The sequence below is a fragment of the Lontra canadensis genome, unplaced genomic scaffold (genome assembly GCF_010015895.1).
Source record: "Lontra canadensis isolate GAN:19392208 unplaced genomic scaffold, GSC_riverotter_1.0 scaffold5, whole genome shotgun sequence".
Classification (NCBI taxonomy): domain Eukaryota; kingdom Metazoa; phylum Chordata; class Mammalia; order Carnivora; family Mustelidae; genus Lontra; species Lontra canadensis.
In genome coordinates, this window is record NW_022630999.1 from 40386067 (window position 1) to 40408077 (window position 22011).

The 22011-nt window shown below is 38.8% G+C and overlaps 1 protein-coding gene across 3 annotated transcripts in view; it reads left to right on the forward strand.

Moving 5' to 3' along the window:
* The window catches only part of PRRC1 (proline rich coiled-coil 1), a 41546-nt gene extending 21162 nt beyond the window's left edge, over positions 1–20384 (forward strand). For all 3 annotated transcript variants that reach the window (XM_032851960.1, XM_032851958.1, XM_032851959.1), the window contains 3 exons: positions 110–213; positions 13630–13732; positions 17134–20384. In XM_032851960.1, coding sequence (XP_032707851.1) covers positions 110–213; positions 13630–13732; positions 17134–17343 — 417 coding nt within the window. In that variant the 3' untranslated portion in view covers positions 17344–20384. The remainder of the gene's footprint in view (positions 1–109; positions 214–13629; positions 13733–17133) is intronic.
* Positions 20385–22011: the final 1627 nt, after the last annotated feature.

Below are 22011 nucleotides of genomic sequence, written 5' to 3' on the forward strand. Positions count from 1 at the left end.
ATAGGTGTTCATGTGTAAATGTATTTGTGTACTACTGTATAACCATAAATTAGGATATTTGATACTGAATGATTAGAAATGGTCTCTAACCTCCATGGTTGTCATTCAGGGTGCCCAGGAACGGATAGACAGCTTGCGTCGAGCTGGAGTGATCCATGAAAAACAGACTGCTGTGTCAGTAGAAAACTTCATTGCAGAATTGCTACCTGACAAGTAAGAGGCTTTTTTTTTTAATAACTTAGTAACAAATTTGCTTTCTTGTAGTGAGAACTCTCAGGATCTACTCTTTTAGCAATTTTCAGATACACAATACAGTAGTATTAAGTGTTGTCACTGTGCTGTACATTTGATCCTCGTGACTTATTTAATAACTGAAAATATCTATCTTCTAACCTGCTTCACTCATTTTAGTCGCCTCTGCCATCACCCTGCCAACCATCAGTCTGTCTTTGTGAGTTTCTTTTTTTTATTCCATGTAAAAGTGGGATTATATGGTATTTATTTTCTCCGACTTATTTCCCTTAGTATAATGCCCTGAAGGTCCATGCATACTGTTGGAAATGGCAAGATTTCCTTCTATTTCCATGGCTGAATAATGTAATGTGTGTGGGTGTGTGCGCGTGTCTGTGTGTCTGTGTTTATGATCACACCACATTTTCTTGATTCATTCTTTCATTGTCAGGCACTTAGGTTGCTTCCATATCTTGGTTATTGTCAGTAATGCTGCAGTGAACCTGGGTAGGGGGTGCATATATATCTACAAGGTAGTGTTCTCTCTCATTTCCCTCCAATAAATACCCAGAAGTGGAATTGCTGGATCATATAGCTCATTTAATCTTTTGAGGAACTTCCAGATTGTTTTCCATAGTGGCTGCACCAGTTTACATTCTTATCAAGAACTTTCTTTTTCTCCATATCTTTTCCAACACTTTTATTTATTTTTTTTACTTTTTGGTAGTAGCCATCCTAACAGGTGTTAAGGTGATGTCTCATTTTGGTTTGATTTGCATCTCCCTAATGAAGAGTGATGTTGAGCATCTTTTCATGGGTCTCTTGGCCATCTGTATGTCTTAGGAAAACTATTCAGAGCCTCTGCTCGTTTTTTAATTGGATTCTTTTTTTTTTTTTTTTTTTGCTCTTAAGTTCTTTGAGTTTTTGATAGGTTTTAGATGTTAACACCTTCTGAGGTATGTGATTTGTGAATGTTTTCTCCCCTTCAGTAGATTGCCTTTTCATTTTGTTGATGGTTTCCTTTGCTGTGTAGAACCTTTTTAGTTTGATGTAGTCCTACTTTACTTAATGATTTTTGCCTTTGTTGCCTTTGCTTTTGGTGTCAAATCCAAAATATTATCACCAAGATTGGTATCAAACAACTTACACCATCTTCTAGAAATTTGGTTTGTGGTCTTAAATTCAAGTCTCGAATCCATTTGAGTTACTTTTTGTGTATGGTGTAAGTACTCCAGTTTCCCCAACACCATGTATTGTACAGAGCATACTTTTCCCATTGTGTATTCCTGGCAGTTTGGTGTATATTAATTGGCCATATAGGTGTGGATTTATTCCTCAGTTCTTTTTTCTGTTGGATTGATCTTTGTGTCTATTATTATGCCAATACCATACTATTTTGATGAGTATAGCTTTGTAATATAGTTCAAAATATAGTTTGAAATCAAAGAGTGTGATGATGCTTCTTTCTCAAGATGGCTTTGGCTATTCAGGGTCTTGTGGTTCCATACAAACTTGAGGGTTGTTCTGTTTCTGTGAAAAATGCCATTGGGATTTTGGTAGAGATTATATTGACTCTGTAGATTGCTTAATGAATACTGTGGATATTTTAACAATTTTAATTCTTCGAATCCCTCAATCTGGAATATTTTTTCATATATTTGAGTTTTCAGTTTTTTCCATTAATGTCTTACATAGTTTTCAGAGTAGAGATCTTTCACCTTCTTGGTTAAATCTGTTCCTCAGTGTTTGTCCTTTTGGACGTGATTTTTAAGTGGTATTGTTTCTCTAAGTTTTCTTTTTGGTAGTTTATTAGTGTATAGATATGCAACAGATTTTGGCATATCTGTACACTACAGATTTTGATTTTTTTATTCTGCACCTTTACTGAATTCATTTATAAATTCCAAGTTTTAGAGTTTTTGTTTTGTTTGCTTGTTTGTATTGTTTTTCCGTATGTAGTATCATGTCATCTGAAAATAATCATAGGTTTTCTTCTTCCTTTCCAATTTGGATCCCTTTTATTTGTTTTTCTTGCCTAATTGCTCTGGTAAGGATTTTCAGTATCATACTGAACAAAGGAAGTGGAAAGAGTGGGCATCCTTGTCTTGTTCCTGATCTTAGAGGAAACACTTTCAGGTTTTGATTGTTGAATGTGATACTAGCTATGGGCTTGTCATATGTGGCCTTTATTATTTTGAGTACATTCTTTGTAAACCTGTTCAGAGAGTTTTTATCATTACCAGTAGTTGAATCACATGCTTTTTCTGTATCTTATGATCTTACGATTTTTGCCCTTCATTTTGTTATTGTGTTGTATCACGTTGGTCTATGGATGTGGAACCATCTCTACGTCTCTGTAGAATAAATCCTAAATGATGTGTATGATCCTTCTAATATATTGTTGAATTTGGCTTAATATTTTGTTGAAAATTTTTACTTATCTGTTTCTATGGAAATTGGCCTTTGATTCTCTCTTCTGTTGTGTCTTTGTCTGATTTTAGTATCAGGGTAATGCTGGCCTCGTAAAATGAGTGTGGAGGTGTCCTTTCTCTTTTTGTTTTGGAAGACTTTGAGAAGTGTTGGTAGTAATTTTTCTTTAATAATGTTTGGTAGAGTTCACTAGTGAAGGGGTCTGGTTCTGACAGATGTCTGTTGGGAGGTTTTTGATTACTGACTAGAATCTCCTTACTAGAAATCAGTCTATTTTTTATTGATTTTTGATTTCTTCATGATTCAGTCTTGGTAGGTTATATGTTTCTAGAAATGTATTTATGTATTCTAGGTTATCTAGTTTGATGGCATATAATTATTCAGGAAGAGGCTTATTTTGTCTATCTTACGAGCAAAATACAGTTAGTTCTGGGGTACTGAGACTGAATATCTAGTTTAAAAAAATTTAGGTATTAGTCGTTATCCTATTTTAGAGAAAATTATATTCTGGTCTAGCTTTATCATCTAACTAGCTGTGTCATCTCTGCTACCCAGGTTTCTCTTTTTTAATTATAAAATGGAGATAATAATGCTTACATTTTAAGATTGGTGCTATTATATTCAGTGACTATATGCACAATTTTAAGAGGATACAGTGCTGTTTTGGCTGAGGTAATTGACCACCAGTAGCCAACATAGTCATTCACACAGTTATTCAGCTTAATGGAAGGTATGAGAATCAGGGCCTGGTGCCAGTCGTCAGGTTTGAGATCTGAGCAATGATGTTTATCTATTTAGTTTGGAGGATATTCAGAGAATCGTATTCATTATGGTCTTTTCAGGGCTTTGTACTTTAGTTGGCTTTTTTATGGGAGAAGTTATTTTTAAAATGCTGAATTTATTTATACTGAAAGAGCTTCCTAACTGTTGAAATCGATCTCTTTTGTAATCACATTTGGTTTTGTTATATTTTTTTGTTTATTTATTATTGAGTAGCGTTGTGCCTGGGACTTAATGGCTATAGTATATTAAAAATATTCTCCAGCTCTGAGGTTATACTGCTGGCCAGTTGGGAGAAAATAATGTACACAGATGAACAGTTTTAAGTGACTGTATAAAATAGTGTGTAATTTTTTGCTGGTAGGAAATATATACAATTCAAGGAGAAATAAATGTAGAGGTAGTGTCAGATGAGATATGTGGGTGAGTGGGACTTGGACAGGATTGTGAAGAGTAGGTAAAATTTGGGTAAGTGACAAATATAGGACATTCTGAGTGGAGGAAGAGTTTGAAGATGATGAAGAGGATTCTGGGGTCAGTAGTTACATTAGCTTTGCTGATCATTTGTTGGATTAGGAAATCAAGTGATATGGGACAGAGAGCTTTGAATGCTTTCTGTGTTAGCACCAAAGAGCCATCTAGTGATCATTATTTCATTTTTCCCTTATCTTAACTTTTTACAGTTCATTTATTGGTTATCTTAGAAATTAGTCTTTTAATAATAAAAATTGTGACTTGGTAATACTGAACCACTTTTAGTATTCTTTACCCAACATCCCCTTCATCTTTTATGGTATTATTTTCAGTTTTCTTAATTGTGCATACATTTTACACTCCTAAGATATTAGTAGTGTTGTCCTTTACTGTCAGTATTCATTGATACTTATTCTCCGAATTCCTTCCTGTAGTTTTGTTTTCCTTTCTGGGATCATTTTTCTTCTGTCTCAGGGACTTCCTTTGGCACTACATTGTAATGGAGACTTTACCTACAAACTTTCTTAGCTACTGTTTGAAAAAAAAAAAATGTTTTTTTTTAAGATGTCATTTATTTGAGAGAGTGAGCTTGAGCAGGGGGTAAGGGTAAAGGGAGAGGGAAAAGCAGACTCCCAGCTGAGCACAGAACCCGACACGGGGCTCGATCCCAGGACCCCAAGATCATGACCCAAGCTGAAGGCAGACACTTAACCAGCTGAGCCACCCATGTGCCTCTGAAGATACTTTTAATTCACATTTACTAAGGCTGTTTTTGCTGGATATATAAGTCTAGATTGGCCATTCTTTTCATTTGGCACTTTACTTTTTCTTTAATCAAAATAAACTTGTGGCACAATGTTTTATTAGTTTGAGGTATATAACATAGTGATTAAACAATTCTGTACCTTACAGAATGTTCACCATAAGTGTAATTATCATCTGTCACCCTACAGAATTATTATGGTATTTGTGACTATTCTGTATGCTGTATTTTTGTTCCCCCTGACTTATTTTATAACTGGAAGTTTGTTCCTCTTAATCCCCTTCCCTATTTAGCCTATTCTTCCACACCCTTCTCTTTGGCAACGACCAGAAGAAAAGTGTGTTAATGTGTTTGGTTTTTTAGTTCCACGTGTCCATGAAATCGTATGATACTTGTCTTCCTGGGTCAGACTTATTTCACTTAGCGTAATAGTCTCTAGGTCCATGTTGTTCCAAGTGGCAAGATGTCATTCTTTATGACTAATATTCCTGTGTGTGTGTGTGTGTGTGTGTGTGTGTGTGTGTCTGTCTCATATCTTAATCCATTCGTCTGTCAGTGTACATTTAGGTTGCTTCCCTAGCTTGGCTATTATGAATAATGCTGCAGTCAGTATACGGATGCAGGTAGCTTTCTGAATTAGTATTTTTTCTTTGGGTAAATACGCAGAGTGAAATTACTGGATAATAAGGTATTTCCATTTTTAATCTTTTGAGGAACCTACATACTGTTTTCCATGGTGGCTGTATCACTTTACATTCCCACCAATAGTGCACAAAGAACCCTTTTTCTCTGCATCCTTGCCAATACTTGTTATTTCTTAGCTTTTTAAAATTTTAGTCATTCTGGCGTTCTCTTTGTGGTTTTGATTTGCATTTCTCTGATGATGAGTTTTGTTGTACATCTTTTAATGTGTCTTTTGGTCATCTGGATGTCTTTTGTTGGAAAAATGTCTGTTCGTGTCTTCCTTTTTTTTTTTTTAAGATTTTATTTATTGGAGAGAGAGCAAGAGAGCATGAGCAGGGTGAAGGTCAGAGGGAGAGGCAGATTCTCTGCTGAGCAGGGAGGCCAATGTTGGACTCGATCCCTGGACCCTGGGATCATGACCTGAACCGAAGGCAGATGGTTAATCTACTGAGCCACCCAAGTGCCCTCTTCTGCCCATTTTTAACTGGATTATTTGTTTTTTGGTGTACGTTTATATGAGCTTTTTATAGGGATATTAACCCCTTATTGGATATATCCCTTGCGAAGATACTCTGTTAGGTAGGATTGCCTTTTTGTTTTGTTGATGGTTTCCTTTGTTGTGGAAAAGTTTTTTATTTTGGTGTAGTCTCAGTGTTTATTTTTGCTTTTGTTTCCCTTGCATGAGGAGATATATTTAGAAAGAAAGTTACTAAGGCTGATGTTTAAGATACTGCTGTCTTGTGTTTTGTTTTAGGAATTGTATGGGCTCAAATATTACATTTAGGTCCGTTTTGAGTTTGTGAATGGTGTTAGAAATTGGTCCAGTTTTCCCAGTACCATTTATTAAAAACTTTTTCCCCATTGTATATTCTGGCCAATTTTGTCCAAGATTAACTGACCATGTAAGTGTGAGTTTATTTCCGGGTTCTCTACATTGTTTTATGGATCTATATGTCTATTGTACCAGTATCCTAATATTTTTATTACTATAGCTTCAAAGTGTAGGGCTTGAAGTTTTGGATTATAATACCTCTAGCTTTGTTCTTCTTTTTCCAGATTGCTTTGGCTATTCAAGGTCTTTTGTGTTTTTATACATATTTTAGTAGTATTTGCTCTAGTTCTGTGAAAAATTATACCAGTATTTTGATAGGGATGCATTGAATCTGTAGATTGTTTTGGGTAATGTGGACATCTTAATGCTATTGCTTTTACTAATCCATAAGCATGGAATATCTTTACATTTGTGTCACCTTTAGCTTTTCTTCATTGTCTTATAGTTTTAAGATTACAGGTCTTGGGGCGTCTGGGTGGCTCAGTTGTTAAGCTCTGCCTTCAGGTCAGGTCATGATCCCAGGGTCCTGGGATCAAGACCCAAATTGGGCTCTCTGCTCCCCCGAAGCCTTCTCCCTCTTCCACGCCCCCCCCCCCCCCCCCCCCCCCCCGCCTGTGTTCCCTTTCTCACTATGTCTCTGTCAAATAAATAAACAAAATCTTAAAAAAAGTACAGGTCTTTCACCTTCTTTGCAGAATATATTCCCAGGTATTTTATTCATTTGATGCACTTGTAAATGGGATTGTTTTCTTAATTTCTCTCTGCCACTTTGTTATTAGTGTGCAGAAGTATACCAGATTTCCATGTGTTGACTTTGTGTCTTGCAACTTCACTGAGTTTATTAGTTCTTTGAGTTTTGTGGCATCTTTAAGTTTTCCTATACATCATATCATATGCTCTTTCACTATTGACGGTTTGACTTCTTCCTTATCCAATTTGGATGCCTTTTATTTTTTCTTGCCTGATTTCTGTGGCTAGAACTTTTAGTGCTATTGTAAGGGCCTATTTAGCCAGAGCGGCCCCACCTCGGTCGAACAGCCATTTTGTTGTTTATGCAATAAAACTTAAATTGACCCTGCCCCCCCCCCCCCCCCCCCCCATGGGAACTTATTTAAAAGCAAGTCCGGGAAACCAATTCCAGGTAACAAAGTCCAAATACAAGGGTGGGTCAGGCCAGGTGGAGGTATTCAATCAGTGGGGGCCATACTGTCTCCTAGCTACCAAGGTGATGGCTAGTTTCCATAGCTACTGTGGGGTGAGTTGTAATTCAATTAGCCACCTGTGTGTGGCCAGGCCCAACCACATGGCCTTTGCTCTATAAAAGTTAGTCTGTGAGGCAGGGAGGGGTCGTCCTCTCTGTAAGGGACAGCCCCGACCTGTTTGATGGTGGGTCTGATTCTTGATGCTTGGTGCGAAATAAAGCTTTGCTTGACTTATGCTTTGTATTAGTCTTGCTTCTTTGACCATGGACCCATTACTGGGGGACCCAACACTATGTTGAATAAAAGTGGTCAGAGTGGACATCTTAGTCTTATAGGAAAATTTGTTTGTCACCATTATGTTATCTGTGGCTATATTGAGGTGTGTGCCCTCTAAACCCACTTTATTGGGAATTCTTAGCATGAATGGATGTTGAATTTTATCAAGTGCGCTCTCTGCATTTACTGAAATGATCATACAGTTTTTATCCCTGGTTTTGTGAATGTGATACGTCACACTGATTTGCAGATGTTGAACCATTCTTGCATCTCTGAAAGAAGTCCCACTCAACTGTTATGATTATTTTAATGTATTATTGAATTTGGCTTGCTAATGTTTTGAGGATTTTTGCATCTATGTTCATCAAGGATATTGGCCCATAACTTTCTTTTTTGTAGTTTTTGTCTAATTTTGCTATCAGGGTAAATGCTGGCCTTGTGGAATGAATTTGGAAGTTTTCCTTCCTATTCTGTTATTTTTATATATATATATATTTTTTTTTTTTTTTTTTTGAGAAGGGTAAGTATAAATAACTCAGAATTCTCTTGTGAAACTGCCTGGTCCTGGATTTTGTTTGTTGGGGGCTTTTTGATTATTTAGTTTTGTTACTAGTAATTAATGTGTTCACATTTTCTGTTTCTTCCTGATTCAGTTTTTTTTTTTTTTAAGATTTTATTTATTTTTTTGACAGAGAAAGAGATCACAGGGAGAGGGAGAAGCAGGCTCCCCGCTGAGCAGAGATCCCGATGCAAGGCTTGATCCCAGGACCCTGGGATCATGACCTGAGCCGAAGGCAGAGGCTTAACCCACTGAGCCACCCAGGCGCCCCCCTGATTCAGTTTTGTACGTTTTTTGGAATGTATACATTTCTACATTCTGTTGTCTGTTTTGGTGGCGCCAATATTATTTTCATAGTATTCACAAGTATCTCAAAATTTTTTAAATTCTTATGTCATTTGTTACTTTTCTTTCATTTTTGATTTGACTCGTTTTTCTTGATTAGTGTAGCTAACGGTTTGTTTATGGTTACAAAGAAGTAGCTCTTGATTGGGGGGGGGGCGGTGGCGGTTTCTCTTTCCACTCTAATCATTGTTATTTTTTTCCTTCTGTGATCTTGGAGCTTTGTTCTTTTCCTAGGTCTTTTAGGTTGTAAGGTTGAACTTTTTAGTTGAGGTAGTCCTTTAGAACTGCTTTTGCTGTGTCCCAAAGGCTTTCAGCTGTTGGGTGTCCATTTTCAGCTGTTTCCAAGGATTTTTTGAGTTCCTCTTTGCTTTCTATGTTGACTCCTTGGTTTAGTAAGAAGCATATTGTTTGGTGTCCATATGTTCATGTTTTTCCCAGTTTTTAAAATTTTTTTCCTTGTAATTGATTTTTAGTTTGATAGCCTTGTAGTAGGAAAAGGTACTTGATAGGATTTTATTCTCTGACATTTACTGAGTCTTGCTTTCAGCCTAACATATGATTTACCCTGGGAACAATCCATTTGCTATTGAAAAGAATGTGTCTTCAGTTGGTTTGGGAAGCAGTGTTGTATACAGATGCGTTAAATCCATCTGGTTGAAAGCTACCATTTCCTTACTGATTTTCTGTGTGGATGATCTATGCATCATTGACGTGTAAGTGGGGGTCTGAGGGTGAAGTCCTTTACTGTTATTGTTTTACTGTTACTTTCTCCCTTGAGATCTGCTGATACTTATTTTACATATTTAGATGTTCCAATGTTGGGTATGTAGATAATTGATCTTGTTCTACTACTCTCTTGTTCAGTTGATCCCATTATTATTATTATTTAATGCCATTCTTTGTCTTTTAATACAGTCTTTGTTTCAGAGTCTGTTTGGTCTGATACATGTCATGCTTCCCAATTTTTGTTTTGGTGGGTTTTTGTTTTTTTCACTTCCATTTGCATGAAATGCCTTTTCCATTCCTTTACTTCAAAGTCTCTGTGTGTCTGTAGTATAAAGTGACTCTCTTTTAGGCCACATGTAGATGGGTCTTGTATTTTTATCCAGTCACCCTATGTCTTTTGATGGGAGCATTACGGACCTCATTACCATTTCATTGTTTTGTAGTTTATGTAGTTCTGCCATGTTCCCTTCTCTTTGTGACTGATGGCTTTCTGTAGTGTTAAGTTACACAGTCTGAAGTTGATGTTCTATTTTAAGTTTAGACACATTCAGAAAGCACTTTACTCATCCCTCTACCTTTTATGTATATGAAGTCATATTTTACATATTTTTATTTTGTAAATCCCTTAATGTAGATATAATTGATTTAACTTTTACCTTTTAATGTTCCCAATAGCTGGGTAAGTGATTTATCTACTTCCTTTACTGTGTGTTTGCTTTTACCTGTGAAATTTGTCCCTTTTTTAGTTTTCACCTCTAGGCATGGCCTTTTCTTCTTAGAAAAAGTCTTAACATTTCTTAACAGGTTGATTGAGTAGTGATCAGTTACTCTTCTTCAGGTAGAGTATTCCTGATTATAGGTTTTTTTCTTTCTCTACTTGGAACAGATTATGCCACTCCTTTCTGTTCTACAAAGTTTGTGTTAAGAAATCTGGTAGGTTTATGGGGTTTCCCTTATATGTAACTAGCTGCTTACCTCTTGGTGGCTTTAAGATTATCTCTTTAGTTTTTGATACTCTATTTATGTTTCTTGGTGTGGACCTCGTTGGGTTCATCTTACTTTGGTTTGTGATTCTTGGGCCTGTATCTGCTACATTCACCAGGCTAGGGAAGTTTTCAGCTCCTTTCTTGCTTTTCTGGGATCCCTATAACGGGAGTATGTATATAGTATGGTTAATGTCCCAGAGACCGTTTAGCCTTTCATTTTTTTTTTTCCTTTTTTCTCTTCTGCTTGGTTGCATTAGGATAGCCTGTCTCCTGGGTCACTTGTCCTTTCTGCCTCTCCTCTCCGTTGCTGCTGATGCTCTCTAGTGTATTTGTCACTTCACTTACTGTATTTCAATCTGATTGGCTCTTTTTTATATTTGCTGAATTGATGCACTCTTCATCCAGTAGACTGAATCTTTGTTTCATTTAAGCATCTTCCTGTCTCCCGTTTTGACTTTGTGAATTAGGTCAAACACTTAGTTCTCCCAGTGTTGAAAGGGTGGCCTTCTATAGGGATGTTCCCTGTGCAGTTGATGTGTGTTGGGAGCCTGGAGGTGTAGGTGTACCACTGCGTCCCATGCTGGGGCCGTTGCGGCGAGATGGCTTGAGCGCACCAGGGGGACGGGGATCATTGAGGCCACCGGCCGGCTAGAATGCGCCAACTCTGCTTCTGTCTGCATGGTCAAAGTGGAAGGGGCACATAAATTACTTTGCTCCTGAACACTTCCAACCCCAGAGTAAAGTTTAACCATTTCCCCACCTTTTCAGAGATGTTAGTGGTGGGTCTCCTTCACTTCTAGTCTGCTTGGTGACTTCAGGCTGGGTGGCATTCGGGTTCAGGTCTTCACCTCACGCTGAAAGCTTATCCCCCGTCACCAGCATTATTCCATGTGGTCCTCCTGCCTTCTACAGCTCTGTGACACCGTAGATGCAGGACTTGTGTACCTCTTCCAGCTTTTCTTTGGGAATATTAGTCTGCCGTCAGCTGTCCCATCCTCCGTAGATGTAGTATGTGGTATTTTTTTCCTACCAAATGCCTTTTGACAAGTACAGTAGCCTATTAGGAAGATTAGGGATAGTAGAAACAGGTGATTATTGAAAAGCATGGATTTGAACTGTACAAATCCAATTATATGTGGGGTGTTTTTTTTGATCAGTACGGTACAGAAAATATTTTTTCTTGCTGTGATTTTCTTAACTTTTCTCTAGCTCACTTTAAGAATATGGTGTATATATATATAACATAGAAAATACGTATTAATAGACTTTTACCAGTAAGAATTCTGGTTAACAGCAGGCTATTAGAAGCTTTTAGAGAGTCAGAGTTAAATTTTTGACTGTTCCAGGGGGTCACAGCAACACTAACCTCCGCATTATTCAAGGGTCAACTGTAATATTAGGAAATCACTGGTTTCTAGCGTGGGATTAAAGAGGAGAGGATGGAAAGGTGGTGTGAGAAGGTACAGAGTTGCAGAGAGGGAGGACATGTGAATGGAGAGCAAAGCCAGGATCCCTACCACTTGATCATTGGTGCTTTGGTTACTTCTATCTCCTGTGGTCCTGTGGGAAATAAGTGCTGAGAAGATAAAGTCAAAAACATGGTTACTGATCGAGAAAGAGCCAGACAGCCAAAAGAGATCCCAAATGTGTTTAGCCCTAACAAAGAATAGAGCTAGGCCAGACCTGCCTGCCTCTGTATTTCACATCAGTCCATGGTACATGAGAAAAACTACCATGATGTGTCCCTTACCTGGACAAAAGCCTGTGTAAGTATGGACTATCCATACTCGGAGGTTAACCCACAAAGTTGAAAAATCTTGGGTTGTGTGTTAAGTGTGTTAAAATGTCCTTTTTTTCTGAGAATTGACCGGTGGTGGTAGAGATCTTTTGTAAAACAGAGTGGCAGTTCCGACATTGTTTTGAGATTTTTGCTGGTGAATGAAATCCAAATATCTTGGAACTACAGTTCTTCTTAAGCCCTCTTTTAGTCAGAGTGACCCCTAGGAGATCCCTCTAGTCCGAGTTCTTTCAGCAGCTGCCTGGGGAGGGGCAGGAAGTAACAGAGACAGAGCCTTAGGAACTGTCCGTGAATCATGTGAGGTGGGGTGTGCCGGGGGAGTTGAAGGACAGTAATGAGGAGTGGAGAGTCCAGCAGTACTAGTGAAAGAGATGGAAGAGGTTTTCATGGGCATGAGGGTGGCTGCAGTTCTAGCTACTGAGTGGGATATCCCTCTTGACTTGGTTAAGAGCACCATTGAATTTCAGACAGCAAAGAGGACCTTAGAGTTCTAATCTGTATTCAGCAGCATCATGGGATGGTGGGGGCCCAGGCCAGGTTGGGGAGAAGGGGGGCTTTCACCTTCCCTGAGTCTGCTTTTCAGGAAGTCCATGCCTGCCAGCTTAATCACCACGATTGTTCTCTATCTGCATTATACACAAGTTACTGACTGATTAGTATTTCAAATAAAATTCATATCCTTATTTGATGTTGTTTGAAACCAAGTTTTAGGATATGAATACTACAGATACTACCTGTTATCATTTTAATCCGCAGCAAAACTTATTCCATTTTTACTTGCTGTTTCTTTGAATATGTTAATAGAAGTTACCTAATTCATTTCGTGTTTTATCACATTCCATTAGATCTACATATTTTTAAAAATAGACAACTTTTTTTACTCTGTATATCCTCTTGTTATCCAAACTGGCATCTGGTGGTTGCATAATTCTGGTTATCTAAAATGCTGGTGCTGTTACAGATGACTTAAGGCAATTATAAAATGTATTTTTATAATTTATGAGTAACTTTAAATGGAAGAAAGTTTTCTTGATTTCATGAAGTGTTTTCAAAGACAGATTATCAAGAATAAGATTTGTTACTTCCTCTGAGCTTATTTAATTTGCTAGTAACTTTGCAAGTGGGCTACATAGTAACCATAGAGATGGTAAAATAAAATTTCCTGTATTTTAGCAAGTGACATTTTTAAAAAGTTACTTGTGATTAAGTATTTGCATATTCAGATGAGTAACTATCTGTTGCTTTTTTGAATTTTCCTCTTCCCATCCTTCTCCCTGAGTCTGAGCAAGAAAAACTTTACCTGGATAAGTTTCAGGTGGTTTTTTTTTTTTTTTTTTTTGGTTGTTTTCCTCACTCCTGTTGGAATTAAGCCAACAGGTCATTTTATATATAGCTTTTATGGATTATTCTCTTGAAAACTGATAAACATTTCGTTTTTGAACTCCAGTGGTTTATGGGAATGATACTAACTATTGTGGGTTTGTTTTGTCTGGTCACTGTAACCTTTATTTGGCACATGAACAACTCATCTATTCTGTTGCAGGTGGTTTGACATTGGCTGTTTGATAGTGGAAGACCCCGTCCATGGCATTCACCTGGAAACGTTTACACAGGCCACACCTGTGCCTTTGGAATGTGTACAGCAGGTTCGTTTTCTTCTTTTTCATCCTACTCCATAGAAACTTGAAATACCGTTTTTAGAATACAAGTTTGTGTGAAATAGGCTATATATTCTTGATTTTATGGCAGCTTTGCACTGTTAGCCTTTTCTGTTTTTCAGTTTCTAGTTTCTTTCATGTCGTTTGAGTACCTTCCTCCTCTCTTTTCCAGCTGTCTTTGGAAAGGTAATATGTCACAGGCTTAATCACTATTTTCCTCTTCTTTTTATTATCCTGTTCACTACTGTCAGCAGAAAAAATGATTTACCTGTTCTGCTGGTGGTCTGTTTACCTTTCATCATCTATCATTTTGGTCCCCTATTACTTCCGTAGCTTTGTCTTTGTTCATCTTTTGTAATAAATGGAAACCAGTTTAGAAACCTTACCTGTGGGGCGCCTGCGTGGCTTAGTTGGTTAAGCATCTCCCTTTGGCTCAGGCATTGGGCTCCCTGCTCCCTGGAGAGCCTGCTACTCCCTCTGCCTGCCACTCTGCATACTTGTGCTATTTCTCTGTCAAATAAATAAATAGAATCTTTTAAAAAGAAAAGAAAATCTTACACGAAAGGCACATGGCTTTCGGTTTGTTAAAAATTGAACTCTGAGTTCACTCGTCCACGTGGTATTTAGAATGGAAGTATCATGTACAATAATTGGTTCCCTACCTTTCATCCTTTCTTGAACAAACCAGAATGTAAATAGAGGTTTATGTGGAAGGCTTAGTACTCCATGGAAAAGGGCATTTTGTTGTCCTTTTCCTAAGTTCCATTTCACAAGATTTTCAACACTTTGGTCTTATGGACATTGTTAAATGTCATCTAAAACTCTCTAGAGTTAGTTGGGTCTTTAGCTATTTAGCCTTGTTCATGACGGTCTCCCTAGGCATCATGACCCTGTACATAAACCACCACCATGGCTTATGTACTTGCTCGGGCATTGTCATCCCCATGAGGGCGTTTCTCAAACACCATCCTAGATATTATGGATATTTCACATTACAGAATCATTTTATGTCCTTCAGTGAAAGGAGTAGCTTTAATAATGTCTGCTAGTAAATGCCCCCCAAGTGGAAATATCCTACTCCCGAGTCCCAGTAGGGGTCACCAGGCACACTTGAATTTTTGCCATAAGCCTCAGTCTAAGCTCCACGTTGGGCAGTGGCACAGAGAATTAGCTCCTGCTAGCATACCAGCTCCTGTTCCACACCGTGTGGGCCCAGACAGTTTTCCTGGTTCTCAGCATGTCCAGCTAATCATGCATGAAGGGCATATCTCCACTGTTTGAGTTTCAGCATACTAGGTCTGGGAAGCTTTCCCCAGTGAGACTGCAGTGTCCATCCTCACAATACAGTCAGGTATCAGAAGGCCACTTCACATCAGGCCTCTTCACACCTAACAGTTTCCTTACAGATTTGACTGTAATTCCATCAAATTGTGTCCCTCCGTATATCCATCCAGCATCAAGGCCAGACTAAGCATTGTCTTTTTACTTTGATGTTAGTTATGGTAGAGAACCACCACCAAGTGGTGGACTGTTTTGCCTTTTTCTTACTAGTTTGCATTTCTCTATGTATTCAGTAAACCAGCTTCCCAGGAGGCAGAGCCATCTCTAATTTCCATGGTAACCTTACCTTTAGTGACAGACTGCAGCCCTGATGCTGCTCCAGTCCAGCACTGACCACGTGGCCGGCCAGAGGTTCTTCAGCCCTCATCCTTTCCTCCCTGCTCTTCGTAAGCTACACATTTCAAGGAACCAGGGCTGTTCTAGCCAAGTGCCTTTCCTGACACCAACTATTGAGGTTTCAGACCCAATTCCTGTGTGTGGGAGGGGTTTTTCCACACCACCAAGGAATTTTAGGATTCCAGATGGTGTCAGACATTTCATCTCAATTCTGACTCTACACCTGGAGATAGTATCCAATCCCACAGAATAAGGACTCTGTCCTATAAGACTGGCCCCTCCTCATTGCAGAGGCCAGTGACAAGTCCCAGATGTCTTGTCTGGTTCTACAGATTGGTTCTAACAATCCCCTCCCTCTCAGGAACCCTCTCTACTCACTCAGTCGCTTATTTATTATGAAAAGATAGATCCTGGAAACAGGCAGATGGAAGAGATGCAGAGGGCAAGATCCCGGGAAAGGGCGCAGAGCTTGTGTGTGCTCTCCTAGCCTGCTGCTCTCCTAGAATCTCCACATGGGCACATGGGCACCAACCCAGAAGCTCTCCCAACTCCAGCCTTTTGGGGTTTTTATGGAGGCTTCATTGGATAGTCATGATGGAGTCAATCATTCACCATTGGTTATTTAATCATCTTGCAGCCTCTCTCCCTGTCCTGGAGCTGGGAGGGGGTGGGAAGACAAGCTATAACTGACCTTTGAGTAACATGGGTTTGAACTACACAGGTCCATTTATAAGCAGACTCTTCGATGTTCTTGGTAGTTTCTCTTTTTGCTTTTCTTAACATTTTTTCTGTAGCTTAGTGGACTTCAAGAATATGGTATATAATACATAACATTACAAAGGGGGTGTTAATTGACTTATCACTAAGGCTTCTGGTTAACAGTAGGCTGTTAGTAATTAAGTTTTGAGGGAGTCAAAAGTTATATTGTGGATTTTCAGCTATACCAGGTGGTCACTCTCCTAACCTCTACATTGTTCAAGGATCAGGTGTATATATATTTTTAATTGTAAATCATAGTATCACAAACAGAACAACCTGGCCAAGATTGGTTTATCCCAGAAATGGCCTGATGGTTCAAGCAATAGCTAGCTCATCAGTTTACTCAGTTCAAACATGAGCATGTTAAAGGAGAAAAAAGGATTTCAATAGAATTGAAATGTTAGAAATAACTACCATAGGGTTAACGGTTAGTTAATTAGGATATATATGTGCTAGAAAGTCAACACAAAAATCAGACCTGGTGATCAAATATTAGAACCTCAGATGCCTAATGAATTAGACAACATATAGGCCAAGATGTCAGTGAACATTTCAGATGATGGGAAGGCTCAGAGAAGAGCACACCAATGAGGGAGGGACTGTGGAAAAGGACAGGAAGGGTTAGGGGTGGAGGCTGTGTGCTCAGCATTCCTCTTCTTCTTAACCTGAAGCAGCGCGGACTCCTACTGGAACCTCAGGCCTTGGACGCTGAGTGCTGTTAGATGGCATCATGAGATTAAGACTGAGTGGACACTGAACAGAGGAGGTGTGTGCAGTAGTGTTCTGAGTCTTCGTAGCCTTAGCCTTGTCACCTCACAGAGCTGCCAGCATAGCTGTGTTTCTCAGGGTTTGTTGTCATCTATACTAAGGGACTTTGGGATGTCACTTAGAGGTAGGCCCAGTCATTTGTTTTCAATGCAATATAAATCATACCCAGGTTCATTTTTCCACAGGCTCAAAGTCTCACTCCCCAGGACTACAGTCTGAGGTGGTCAGGCCTTCTGGTGACAGTGGGTGAAGTCCTGGAAAAGAGCTTAGTGAACGTGACGCGGACTGACTGGCACTTGACATTCACCGGCATGTCTCGCCGGCAGATGATCTACAGTGCAGCCAAAGCCATTGCTGGAATGTACAAACAGCGCCTGCCCCCCAGGACCGTGTGACAGGAGACTCACCCAGGGTGCAGCGACCTCTTCGTTTGGAGCGTGGCGGTAAAGACTTGGTCCCATCCCCTTGTGGGGAGCTCCAGCAGATGTCGGAGTCTTGCGAATGTGCCTCTAGGCTACACTTGATCTTTCCTAAAAAGGCACGGTGCCATTCCAGTAGCTGCAAAGAAACAGATCCTTGCTGTGATCGTGTAATTTCACGTACCACAGTTCTTAGAAAACAATTATTTTTATAGGACAATTTGATATACCAAATCTGTACAGTGCAAATTCACGTGCTACGACCTTTAACTTAATGATACGTACTTGATTATTTTGTTGAAGATTGAAGAACATGTCATTGTTTATTTCATGATTTCTTTCTTCTAAGTCCTTGATGCTTTTTGTATGTGCGGGTGATCTCAGGTCTGACACCAAACCGCGTGCTCAACAGCTGATCCTCAGACACCTACTTGCAGGGAGATGGCGCACGTTTCTGTGCATACTTTTTACATGGGCCAAAATAATGGAATTTTTTTTTTTGTCATCATGTACATACACACATCCTCTAAAAAAAAAAAAAAAAAGATTTATTTCAAAGTAAGTTTTGGCATTTCACATATTTAGACTCTGAGACATTGCTGTACTATTTTATTTTTCTTTGCTATATGACAACTAAGTGGCCCATGATTTGAGTATATTTTAAATCAGAAGCATTTTGTTATTTTTATATAGTACTATTCAGTATTTCCAAATAAACTCAGACAACAGCCATTATTTCTGCTTCCACTCATATATTCAAGTGTCGTATAGAAATTTTTCAGAGGAATTACTTTGTTATTTATGGGGTTGTATGCCTCCTCTTTTAATTAAGGATACTTAATATTTAGTTTGCCTTAAACACTGCTTTTCTAACTTGGTACCATTCTGCCTTTACTCTTTATGGAATTTTCAGTGAAACTATTTAATATTCAACTTGGTTTATCTAGTTCATCATGTTTGTATTTAGTGACTAAAGCTTCTCCCTCCCCCCAGCCCCAAATAATATATTTTAGCATTTTTGGATTTATATAAATCAGAATTTAAATAGTTTGTCTTATACTTTGGATTCTGCGTATGCAAATTCCTATAATGTTTTGAAGACAGTTTCTTACACAAATGTAATTTAATTTTTACTTACTCGTCTATACAGTTCTTTAGCTGTAAATTAGCACAATCTTATAAAGGGTGTTGAAGCTCTTATCCTGCACTGTCACTACAGGTAACATTGCTTTGTATTACTTTGAGTACTTACTCGATTTTTGCTTTTTTTTACCTGAGGATGAGAAGCATTATTTTCACAACTCTCTGTTCATTTCCAAGCACCGTATGATTGCTTGGTGAAATTCAGACTTGTCTGTCATTAAAAGGAGAGAAAAGACATGTAACCAATTGTTGTGGCGTGATAGGGCTAGAGTGATTTTCTCCCCTTTCATTGCTATTTGTGCAACACTTGATGTTTTCTCCATCTGATTAATAAAAAAGAGAAGCCTTTCTGTACCATTTGCTTTTTTATCCTTTATTTTAAAAAAAGCTACACTTCTCTAACAGTATTTATCATGGCATTGGCCAGGTGACAAATCACAGTTAGGGATGAAGGATGCCCGTTCTTGGAATATGCGAGTGCGAACAGGCCATTTTCCCTCCTGTTACAGGGAATCTTAGAGGTCCTAAAAAAATGTCTGTTTTCTCTTTTTATTTTACCAAATCTCAAATAGTTTAGGTCTTTGAGGGCTGTTTTCATAGAATCACAAACATGGACATCCCCTTAGAGTATAATTTTTCCACAGTCCTCAAATTCTTCGGTTATGTGGTGGCTGGTGTGAAGCCAGGTAATTTTCCCATACCTGGTCATCTGCTGAGCCTTTGGCCCTTTGTAACAGTGTGAGTGGGCGAGGAGGATTAGGGAAGGGCACATGGAAGAGATAAACCCACCATCCGGTTTTTGCCTCTGATGCTTTTTTTGGCCAACAGTTACCGTTGAAAGTCATCCAAGCATGACTGACTGCACACACTGTTTTCCCCACCTCAAGCTTATTTTTTCATCTTTAGATTTGTCATATGAGGGGCAAGAAAAGTAACTCCTTACCTCGTACATGCCACAGCAGCTTGAGCTGGGCAGGCCTGTCGTGAGTGTTGGCCTGAGATAAGCGAGCCCTCAGTAGGAGGCCACATTTCCCCTCACCAGCACCCAGCTGTCCCCGGTTCTTTGCCCTTTGGGCTCATCTCCTGCCAACACTAGCATTTCTGAGGAAGAGTCAGACTCTGGGCTCTTTGCTTTTTTTTGTCCCTTAAGCTTCTCAGGAAAACCAGTCTCTAACACAGTTCTTCACCACTGTTCTTGTGGTCGGGTCTTCAGTATTTGTTCTTCTGAAGCACTCCAGGAATCATTTAGGCAACTTCCTCAGCTGGTACACTGTTTTGTTTTAATTAAGCAGTGTGAAAGACAACAGGAAAAATGCAGCAAGAGTAATGTAACATCAGCCTCGGGTGACAGAAGGGAACTCCGAGACTCCAAGACCCTTCGGTTAATAAGCCTGGACCAGGTCTGTGCCACTGTTGGAAAACTTCTGGTGGGTCCAGTTTTCTCCTCCTTGTCTCTTAATTACTTCCCCATTCTTTGTTCCTTTTTATTTTAAGGATTAACGAGGTAGAAAAATCGAGATGACTGAATTTAAACCAAGTGGTGGTATACTGGTAAGGTTAAGGAAAGTGTGATATGCATGTATTAAAAAATTATGCAAATTACTGATACACTCAGGGTCAAGTTAATTTATGTTGTTGAATTTACATTGTTCCTTGACTACAAAAAATTCTCAATAGATGTTCGTGTTCTCTGAATCCAAATTGATGGTATTTTGTGATCCAAAAGATGTTGGGTAATGCATAAATTAAGAAAGTTGGATTTTTACTCCCAGCATATGATGTTCATTCTTAAGATACTATGTAGGATGATGTATTGGATAAGAACAATTTTATAAGAATGTAAATATGTTACAAATAAATAATACCTCAATTTAGTTCCTGAAGTTGTAAAGTGATTTTTTAAATGCTGAGTCATATTAATATTCTGTTAGAAGGGCCTATATTACTTTAATAGTCACAACGGGTTACTGGTTGCCAGGAGTTCCCACAGAATAGCAACTTAAAAGCATATCTTTCAAGTGCAGTGCTAATGATTCAAATATACCTGAATTGCTAACTTCATGCTCAGAGAACTCAATATTTAGGGCAGACGATATTTTGGAGTTGGAGGTGATGGGCAAGAGGTTATAGCCTGTGCTCCTGAGGAGATGTCTTGACTGGGGAGTTTAATTTGCCCTTAACCTCCACAAATATCTCCTCCCAAAAAAAAAAAGAAATCAAGAAAGAAAAGAAAAAGGTTTGTTACTATATTTGCTATTCTGAGCCTGTGATCTCAGGGCAGAGATTTCTGTTTTGATTTGTTAGGCAAGGGGGTACTTCACAAAAGACCATGAAATACTCATTTGGGTGTTCTGTTTGTTTGCCAAAGGAAAACAATACTGTTTTTAGTACACTAGAAAAACACCAATTCAGAATCCAGGATAGGCCCTATTAAATTTATACTTTGTTTTAGAATCAACTGGAGGAGAAAAAAACAGTTTAGGCAAGAGAAACAAAATTAGCAAGACCAATATAAAGATTTAAAAACTTACACATAAAGGAAATTTTTGAAATTGTCCTTAACATGAATACATATTAAGGATTTAAAGCAGTAAGAAAAAGGAACTGATAAGTGCTAAGTGCATAGTGCTGCTTCGGTACTGGAGTAGAAACTTCCTTTTTAGGTGCGGCGGTAACGGAAACAGAATCAGCTACTGACTCAGTATCCTCCCAGTGAATCTGTTACAAAGGACTGAAGCGGAGGCTGTCACTTCCCAAATCCTTCTCTTATAAAACATCCTGCATATTTGCTTCACGAACTTAGTGGTACATAGCTAGTCCTGTAAATATTTGTTGAATTCAGCTTACTTGAAACAATAGCTTGAGACTTTGCCCTGGTATACTCTGTTTTACAACATTATGTTTAAGGAACCCTCTTTTTACTCCATATTTTTCATTTTAGTTTTAAGTACTGCTTTGGGCTTTGCCACTGGTCTAAGAATATATTTGTGGTCATTGAATATTCTGCCCCCAAATTTAAGAAACCAGAAACTAGGTTTACATTTTACTGTTTTTAGGATTAGAGCCAGAAATGTTCTAACTAGTCTTCAAGAACGATACCACATATCTCGTAAAATATATTTTAATGTTCTGAGTCCTCCTGCTCCAGGGGCCACACTTGAGAACCACTGCTGTGAGACCATTCCTGCTTCATTCTTCATGTCCTGAGATACTTTAGAGACGGATATCACCCAGATAGCATAGGTCTTTCCTTCATTCCTGACCTCACTTTCCCTCCCTCACAAGAAGAGCAACTAGCAACTCTTCTTGGACAAGATACCACGGAGAGAATCCTAGAACAGGGATGAGGCTGAAACAGCCCTGCACCACGGAGAGAGAGAGACGCTGTGTGAGAGAGAGAGAGACCCAGCCAGCTGCTTGCCTACGTTGCCCTTCCCGAGGCCGGCAGAGCACGGCACAGAGAGACCCCTGCCGAGCTTCTGGATACTTCACAGGGAAAGG